The sequence below is a fragment of the Gouania willdenowi genome, chromosome 17 (genome assembly GCF_900634775.1).
Source record: "Gouania willdenowi chromosome 17, fGouWil2.1, whole genome shotgun sequence".
Classification (NCBI taxonomy): Eukaryota; Metazoa; Chordata; class Actinopteri; order Blenniiformes; family Gobiesocidae; genus Gouania; species Gouania willdenowi.
Genome location: NC_041060.1, coordinates 12479744 through 12489644, shown reverse-complemented (window position 1 = coordinate 12489644; position 9901 = coordinate 12479744). Strand labels below are relative to the sequence as shown.

The following is a 9901-nucleotide window of genomic DNA, read 5'->3' as shown; positions in this document are numbered from 1 at the left end:
TTTTATCAGATGGTGCTCATATGTTGTCATCTCATAAGTCATGTGGTGAAGATGCATAATGATGAACCGTGGCATGGGATGGTAACCCAACACATCCTATAAATATACTCCAAGATATCGAACTGAACTGGAAAAAAAAAAAAAAAAAAAAAAAAGAGTCAAAAAAGAGGTGTTAAGTCAGTTTCTGTTTATAGTAAATGTTCAGTATGTGGGTAGAAATCTAATTTGGCCAGGTGCTAATATGCTAAGGTTTCATTTATTCAGACAACTCAGAAAATATACTTTGAAATTTACTTTGATCCCCGGACATGTTTCAACTGCCAACTGTCAGTGTTCCTCAGAGGCATCAACTGATCGCTTTGATGTATCCTCATGAGTACTTTCTGGGCAAATCCAACTTGAGAGTTCTCTGATCAGGACCCATCAAAGCGATCAGTAGATGCACCTGAGGAAGACTGACAAGTGGTAGTCAAAACATGTCAGGAGATCAAAGTAAATTTCAAAGTATGATATTATTTAAAGAAATAAGACAAAATGAACTTACTGGAATTAATTAGTCAGGAGCTATTTAAGAAAAGTAGAAATTGCAATCCATCCACTAGAAATGGTTTGAAATAAGCAGGAACATGATTTCGAATCAAATCTATGGTATTTGCTAAACCAGTGCTTCTTATGGGTTCAATCGAACCCCATACAGGAGTTCATTGAGTCAGTCTTAGGGGTTCAGCAGGGGTCAAGACACACACAGTAAAAATGTGTTACACAAAATACATTTTCATGGTAAACAATTAACAGGTAAACAATAATGTAAAATTTAAATATGAATGTTTAATAGTTAAAATAAAGCCAAAAATCAAAGGATTAAGTGAATGCACCGATGAAGCTTGCAGGGTTCAATACCTCAAATAAGATTATTTGCAAAAGCAGATAACTTCGTTTTCATAATTATACAGAAATTTAGTTTCTTTTTTCATGTTTTAGTTTCAGTTATATGTGTCATATCAAAGTTGAGTGGGGTTTGAAAGGTGATATTTTATCTTTGGTCAAAGCTGCTCAACTGTGATATGACCTGAACTATAAAATCAGAGTTATCTGCTTTTTGCAAATGAACTCTTTACGAGTTACTCAAATAAAATAACAAATATCAAAATAATTTAGTATGCAAGTGGTTGAAGTTCACATTTATTAAGCATTGATTGTGACAAATACAACACTATAAATAATTAAACTGTTTATCTAGAAAACACTCTGAAGATAAAAGACACGGGCCCCACTCTGACACAGCAGAGACACATTTGCAAACATTCAAGCTGTCATTAGATCCAGCTTTTAACTCTGAGAACAGGTGAGAACATGTCTGTTACCTAACACTGTCTGTCGTTGGTGTTCTCTGTTCCACTCCCTGATGTAACCCATTAGATAATAAATGTTTATTTAGGGTATTTGGAGTGTTTTCAACATTGTGAAAGCATTTTCAGCAGCATTTTATGTATGATAAACACTTTTTATAAATACATTTCAAGTGATGGATTGATATTATGCAATGGAAACCTGGGTAATATCAAAAGGCGTTCATCCTGACCAAATATGACTGCTATTCAGCTGTTCCCTATGAACTCTCAGTTTATGCATTATATTTAGTACTGTCAAGAGATTTAAAAAAAATGTGCGATTAATTAATCATGCTCTGTAATTAATTAACCTAATTAATCTATTTTTTAATTGCACCTAAAAAATGCGTAGAAACGCCCTCAACTTGAAGTATTTTCATTAAAATTACATTATTGTGGCAGATGTAGAACAGAACCAGGCGTAGCCATTTACATTCTGCTGTGTTTAAGACTTCGTCCCAAGGGCTACGTGTCATATTGATGTGTACTTTTGTCAATCTCCAATTAATAGAAAATACAAATGAAATAAAACGTCATACGTAGTGCTATAAGTTAGCACATCATAAACAGTAAGAACACTTTTCTGACACCAAACTTGTTGCTTTTTCACTCCTTCAGATAATATCTATCCAGTGAGTTTGTTCATTTGTACATTGCAGCATGTAGCAGTTAGCTCTGTCCGAGTGTTCGCGCTAGCTGTCTGTGCTAGCTGCTACATGTTTAGCCTTGAGGTGGTAGCGGAGGTTACAAAGCTCCGGTGGTAAGAAAAATCTTTTTTGCACAATTTGCATATACAACTAGTTTTTTATCCGGTGTTTTTATACGCCAAAATTAACGCAAACGAAGCTGAGGAGCTTGGCAGTGTCTTTTTGGATCAGTGACGTCACTAAACATCAATCTTGCTGCTTTGACTGGGTGTGTCTTAATTACTGTAGAAGCAACGCCCATAATCAAGGCTTTTTTTTACTTTCCCCATAATGGCAAGTCAACTAAAATCTGGGGGTGTATTTACACTTTGGCTGTGTTCGAAATGGCATACTCCATACCAACGAGTATATACTTTATACTATATACTGTAAGTATGGATATTAGGATTAGGATGATGTTCCCACTGAAGTATACTTGCAAGTTTCCCAAGATGCATTTCAAACCTACAACGACAAACACCTGAAGCACACTGAGGCTACATATCTCTGTTGATTTGCCACCTTTGATAGTTCTGAAAACATTTTAAGTGAGAAAGTGACCAAGTAGAATATCAACATGTGGTCATTTGATCCATAAAACTTGCAGAAACACATTTCATGCTGACATTTTGGAGATTTTCAGAGACCAGTCATTGTGCTACTGACAAAACTTCTTGTTAACTTCAAAACAAGAGCCCTAATTACAAAAGGGCTAAAAATCTAATGGAAGACAAGAAGAGATGCTTTTATTTTGAAACGGGGATGTTTGACTTTTAGTTTGAAGCCGGTCCCGGGATGATTTTACGTTCCACTCACAATGCATCATGGGGAGGTTGTGTAAGACTAGTGTGCCCACCGTGCATACTTAAAAAATATCCCGATATATACATTCGGGTATTTTTTGCACACTCAATATTTCTATACTATCTACTGTGAACGCACTAGTATTGTATGAGTAATACATTAATATGCCATTTCAAACACAGCCTCTGTCTGTGTCCCAGCTATAATACATATATATATGTGTGTGTGTGTGTATGTGTGTGCCGTTGGGTATAGAGTGGTTGATTGCATTGCCACCTTAACTAACAGGATGTGGAGTTCAGTAAGAGTTGAGTTTTGTCATATATTATTTAAATGTATAAAATTACGACAAAACCAGTACCAACTCTGGTTCCAGTGATTTTCTGTCAGAAGTAACCTAACAGTGGATGATGGACCGGCGACCTTTCCAGGGTCTACCACAGCTTGAGAATGAAATAATATGGTTTCAGCTCAGTAAAAAGCTTCCAAACTTATACTTAAAAATTGGCCCGATATAGTATACATCCAGATATTTCTCGCCTTCTCAATTTGTCCATACTATCTAATGTGAATGCACTACATACTCATTTTGTTGTCAGACTTAGTATGAGTAGTACGTTAGTATGCGATTTCGAACACAGCCTTTAACTTTCAAATGAATTAAGTACTATTATTATTTTTTGCCACCAGTGTGTTGGAGCAGGGAAACATTTAAAAAATTCTAGGATTATGATTTAGATAAAGCTGCATGAATCCAAGGCAAATACATAAAATTGCAACCTCTTGACAATAAGTCAAGCTTTTCTACCTGATTAGTATAAAAACCAACCAAATACCATTTCCATGTCGAGCACTGTTACCTGAATGAATCGTGCACACACAGATGATCAGTGTAAACAATTGTTGTGATGTCTGAGGATGAGTAGCTTTTAGAAGACGAGTGAGTGGGAGGGAAAGGCTTGTGTCTATTGAATCGCTTTCCCCTCTTTAACATCACTATCTGACGTTGAAGATGAGGAACTCGAAGAGGAGCAGCTTGAGCTATCCGACGACCCCTCATCACTTTCAGACCCGTTGTCTCTATTATCATCCTCATCATTATCCTCGTCATCTTCCTCACTGCTCGGCTGCTCGGCCTTTTGCTCTAAAGATGAAACGGAGCGTGACACAGGCGCTGTAAATGCAGCTTTAGTGATCAGAGTTATAGGAACACTTACCTTTCAGCAGTTTGCTCTGTATCAGTGAGAGGAACTCTGAGGCCTCGGGACTATCTGGTTCATAAGTGAGAACTGAAAGACGGGGAAAGATGGTGGTTTTGACCGACTTTGTGTGATGAGGCTATAAGTGAGCTCAGAGAGGCTGGACTTACTCATCTGACACAGCGTTTTGGAGAGCTGGAGGTTTTTGTCCTTTAATGCTTGAAGAAACTGAAACAATACAAAAATCAGTGAGTTTTAGTTTATTTTCTTTATAATTGTTTGTATTTATTTATTTAAAAAGGGGGACAGTGGAGGCATAGAATGGATGCAAAGTGAAACCAATGATAACAGCTTAGCTTACCTTCATTTTTAGCTCCACTGGAGCCTTTAGATCCTGCTTGTCCGTGTTGTCCGCATCCATGTTTGCTTCTTGCATGAGAGGAGATTCAGCCTGTAAGGAATGGAGAGCAAAACACATCATCAACTCCTATTTTTCCTCTACTTTACCAACTCATCTGACACTGTTATCTATTAGATCATTGGAATATTGGATTATATTTAGTCTTATCATTGTTTCTCTCACAAACATCATGAGACGTATAGAAATTTCAATTTTGAACAGTCCGGAAACACACACAAAACTCTATTAACAATAGGAAACCTTAAATCAGGTTCTCTACAAATTTAAACACAAGTTTTAAACTACAAGAAAAAAGAAAGCTGTTTGATCGAAGGGCCACATTATCAAGATTCATGTCAGCATTCAGAATGAAGACCAATCTGAGCATTACCACAGGCAGGCAAGAACATAGGTTTTTATACTCATTTTGTGTGTTTATTGTTGTCATGAGGCATTTTGTGCATTTCTCTTGTCCTTTTGTGTATTTTTCCTGCAAAATACATGTTTTTTGGAGTCATATTGTGTATTTGTGTAGTCATTTTGCAGGGTTTTTTTTGGAGTAATTTTTGTGTTTTTATTTTCTACACTTTTTATATATTTTTTTAGTCATTTTGTGTATATTTTTGTGTTTTTTTTGTGTTATTTGGCATCATTTTGTGTATTACTGTTGTAATTTTGTTGCTAGTACTGTGGGTTTGTGGAGTACTTTTTTCTGTTTTTCTTGTCTTTTTGTATAATTTTGTTGTCATTTTCTGTAATTTTGTACATTTTTTTGAGTCATTTTGTGTATTTCTGTAGTTGTTTTGTGTTTGGCGTAATTTTGTGTATAACGGTTGTTGTTTTGTTCAGTTTTGTAGTAGTTTTGTGTGTTTTTGGAGTATTTTCTGCATTTTTCTCGTCTTTTACTGCATTTTCTTGCAACGTTGTAATTCTGTAATGCATTTTTGCTTTTGTTTTGTGTATTTTTCTGTAATTTTGTACATGTTTACTTTGGGGGCCACACAAATCTAGACTAAGGGCCGCATGTTGCCCATATCTGCTCTATAGAGATATTTCTGAATGTATTGTTAATATCTTCCACTTATGTTCTTATTCTGTCATGATTCCAGAAAGTTCATTCTCTTACATAGAAATAACCCTCAGCCCTTTACATAAGAAAGGCTTTTGTAAATAGAAAAGTAGGCCAACAACAATAACAACTCTGCTGGAGATACAATGACAAAACAAGGCTGAGGGCAGTACAGTGGTGCTTAGAGAGGTTAGCAGTTCTACTTTACAGCAAGAATCCTATAATTTAATAATTTCTGTCTAGAGTTTGCATGTGCTCTCTGTGCATGCATGCAAAGTGCTCTTGTCTTACTCCCACAATCCAGAATAATATATATATTATATATATATTATATATATAATATATATATATATATAAATAAATATATCAGAATGAGGTTTTCTGAAATTGCCCATTGTAGTGAATGTTATATAAAAGGTTGTATGTCTCATGTTGGCCCTGTGTTTCATTGATATATATATATATATATATATATATATCAATATCAATGAAAAAACAAACAAAAAAACAAACATATCAAGACTCAGGGCTTGTTCAAACTTATTTTACAGAGATTTACACCACAATGCCAACCAACAGCACATGAGCCCCCAACTTGTGCAAAAATATCCGTAAAATTAAACACACATACAAAAAGAAAAAAGAGAAAAACACATATTCAATGACAATACAATACAAAAGTCTGCACTCCCCACCTCATCAACAATTGAATTATGTATTATACATCCCACTCAAGTAAATGGTAAACATATGTAATGAAGGGCGACCATGTCCTATGATATTTATTCATTGACCCACGTAAGCTGTCGTCATGCCATGGTTTCAGAGATGATCAGTAATAATAATAATAATAATAATAATAATAATAATAATAATAATAATAATAATAATAATAATAAAAATAATAATAATAATAATAATAATAAAAATAATAATAATAATAATAAAAAAAAAATAAAAAATAAAATAAATAATAATAATAATAATAATAATAATAATAATAATAATAATAATAATAATAATAATAATTTAATTATTTTTAATTACATTTAAATTTAATTTAAAAAAAAACCAGACATTTAAATTAAAGTTAATTAATTAATCAAAATAATGATCATACATTTGGTATTTTCAAAGAATAGCCACTTAGAAACCATGGGCTAATCCCAGTGAACGTGCATTGCACACTTCGCTACGTCATTACACAAGTTCACGAGGACATTAGCTCTGCTGGGTCAACCTAACTATAACAAAGCACTTTGTCCAAACAACCTGTATTACTCACTTAGAGGAAAACACAGCAAGAGGATGATCATCTGCGGTATGAAAATCCGCCTGTTTGGATGTTTTCCGTTTGTTTCCTGTGGTTAAATGTTGAAAAGAGAAACAGACCACGGACCACAGTTACCACGTAGGAAGTAAACAGTCGTTACCACGGCAACAACCCCCCCCACAACCCCACCCCGGAAATAAAGAGGAAAACATTTATTTTCTAAAAACATTTCTGAAATAGTTTTAATTTACCTTTAGATAAATATTAAAAATTAAAAAAATGAATAAATAAATAATATATTTTTTACATTACTTTTTTCTTTACCACATTACCATGGCAACAACCGCCTCCCCCACCCTGGAAATAAACAGGAAAAATTGTAAATATTTTCAATAAACATTAATCAAATAGTTTGAATTTACCTTTAGATAAGTATGAGTTATTCTAAAAATGAATAAATTATATATCTATATATTAAAAAAAAAATCGCACACAGTATATTAAATGGTTCATTACTTTTCACTTTTTTAAATTTTTTTAAAGATTATAAGTACTATTACTATTGGAAGTGTCCAGTTTGTTGTTGGTGTTGACATTTCTATTATTTTAATAACTTTTTAATATTAAAATAATCAATGTTTTTTTTTATTTAATAACACCTAAAATTGCTTGTATTCATTATATATAGTTGCAGAAATACTAACAAGTGTCTTCCTGTTGCTGTGCTGCATTTAAATGAAAGATTATGTGTAAAATATTTTACATTTACTACAAATAAACAAAGCAAACTGTTTAATTGAGTCTTATTAGTGCTTTTGAGTTTTCTCCTATACAGTGCAAAGTGACACTTTATATCTGATTCCTATAATATACTGTAGGTCTCTGATAGCTATCAAAATATTATTAGAATAGTGAATTTTGCAAATTTTATGGTAATGTCAAATTAAATCTTTTAAAATGTGAATTTATGCTAATATTTGCATGTAGCTAAATAATTATGCTTCCTTAAACCAATAGCACACCAAAGTTCTAATTGTATTTGTATAATAGAACAATAAAAAGACATCCAATATTAAAAGGCGGGTGTTAAGCGTCTCTGCTTTTGTGTTTGTCCCTCTCAAGTCTTCTTCTTTGGTCAGTTTAACACAAAACTGTTTCTGTCCACTTTCCATGTCAGCCATAATTCATCCAATAAGTAGATGTAACTGCTACATTAGCTGTGCATACATTGAAAAGAGAGCGCGACCCTCAGTCTTAAGGTGTGTGTGAGATACACCATGTGGGAATGAAGCTGCTGTGCGTGTGCTTTTGTGGTTAATGGGTTCAGTCTTCTTCAGTGGTATAGCTGCATTGGTTCATGACTGACATGTTGGAGACAGACAAGCCAAAAGAGCCTAAATTAGCTGCTGGCTGGCAGGATAACTGACCCTCTGTCAAAGCATTGTTTACCCCACAGTGGAGTTCGGTTGGACTGCTGATGTGTGCCGCGCTTTCTATTAATCTGTTACACATGCACATATTCTCCAACATACACACACCCACACGTCAATTAGGCAGTGCAGTCAAGTAGCTCGGACTGAGGTTCTGCCTTCTGACTCGAGAAATTCTGAGAAATGACCTAACTGCAGTTTTTATTCACCCCTTTGTTTAACTTTGTTGATGAAACAATAGATGGATTTCCAATACCTTTGGAAACGCGCAAAGTCTAAATAGCGCAATAAAAATTGGTAATGGAAACACCTGCGATTTTAAAAAAACACTCAAATATCGGTAAAATGTTATTAAGCTTTCATGAGGAGGAATTTCGATACTGAAATGAATCGCAAAAGCACTGTGGAAACACTTTCTCCAGCTCGTGGGTGGGATAACACTACAGGAAGGAGCGCAAGAAACGATAAAGAAACTTTCTTTTGTGGAAAAACGACAGCTTTTAAAAGATGGAAGACCAACACCTGAACTACTCGACCTTCAGCAAAGGTAAGGTCAGAACATTGTTGGTACTTTCCACAGTGAATGGTACAAAAGGAAGGATTGGCTTTGTGGATGCGCCTCACTGAGGCTGTTCTGAGTTGTTGTTGTCATTTTCTCCGTGTCTCTGTGTTTCAAACGCAAACAAAGGATGGGCTGCTGTGTCATGAGATTTATCTGGTTTGGAGAGCATGAAGGCTATATTGAATAATTGTTTATGTTTCTTTAATAGTGTTTTACGATGTTGATTTTGTTTGATTAACATTTGCCAGCAGAAACATGTGAAAGTCATTGGTGTGACCACTGTGCACACTTAAAAAATGTCCCGATATAGTATGCATCAGTGAATTTCTTCTGTCCTCAATCTTTCCATACTATCTAATGTGAACGCACTACATACCGGTACTCATTTTAGACTTAGTAGCACATTAGAATGCGATTTCGAACACAGTCAGTGTCTTGCATCTTCTTGACGGTTTTTCATGTTCAGCGTCACAGGGGTAGGCTGCTTATGCTAGGTGAAGGTTACACCAGTCACAGGGTATCAGTCCATATAGCAGGGACCACACAGATCACCACAACCGTTCACTCATATGGGGGATCTAGCAAATTTCAATTAACCTATGACATACATGTTTTTAGACGGTGGGAGAAAACCCACTCAAGCAGGGGCAGAACCCTAACCCTAACCCTATGAACTCTAATACCACAAGACACATAACCTTACGACAGGGGGTCCATAGGGACACAGAATGGAGAGGGTGCACCCATCCCCCTCTTCTGATCCCTGTCTCGTTCTTACTACACTACAGCACTGATATTGCATATATACTGATACATAAAGTATCAGTAAGTGACATAAAGAAAAGAGATACACGAATGACAAGGGTCGGCCCGTGCCTGCCTTTGATTCCCTATCTAACTGGGGTGGCTCATTGAGAAAAAAACATTTCCTTACCAAACCAACTGTCAAAGAAAAGTGAACTGGTTTTAACCTTTAATTTGGAATGTTTTTCCTCGACCTTCTTCCCGGAGCTTTTAATTGAACAGCTCTGAGGACAGATAACAAGAGTAGTATAATTTCCTTTCCAGTTATACAGTCTCAAGTAAA

The 9901-nt window shown here is 35.1% G+C and overlaps 1 protein-coding gene across 1 annotated transcript; it reads right to left on the bottom strand.

The window, feature by feature from the left end:
- Positions 1 to 3760: 3760 nt before the first annotated feature.
- Positions 3761 to 6958, bottom strand: erich2 (glutamate-rich 2). Its single transcript, XM_028473779.1, has 5 exons — positions 6835 to 6958; positions 4442 to 4531; positions 4251 to 4308; positions 4099 to 4170; positions 3761 to 4025 (listed from the first exon to the last, which is right to left on the bottom strand). Exons 2-5 carry the CDS (start codon positions 4514 to 4516, stop codon positions 3847 to 3849), a joined length of 384 nt encoding a protein of 127 aa, XP_028329580.1. The 5' UTR covers positions 4517 to 4531; positions 6835 to 6958; the 3' UTR covers positions 3761 to 3846.
- Between the last annotated feature and the right edge of the window lie 2943 nt (positions 6959 to 9901).

Coding starts and splice junctions, on each gene's coding strand:
- erich2 (XM_028473779.1), bottom strand. CDS start 4,516: ATGCAAGAAGCAAACATGGATGCGGACAACACGGACAAGCAGGATCTA. Junction 4,309..4,441: donor CAGTGGAGCTAAAAATGAAG/GTAAGCTAAGCT, acceptor GTATTGTTTCAG/TTTCTTCAAGCATTAAAGGA. Junction 4,171..4,250: donor CAAAACGCTGTGTCAGATGA/GTAAGTCCAGCC, acceptor CCCGTCTTTCAG/TTCTCACTTATGAACCAGAT.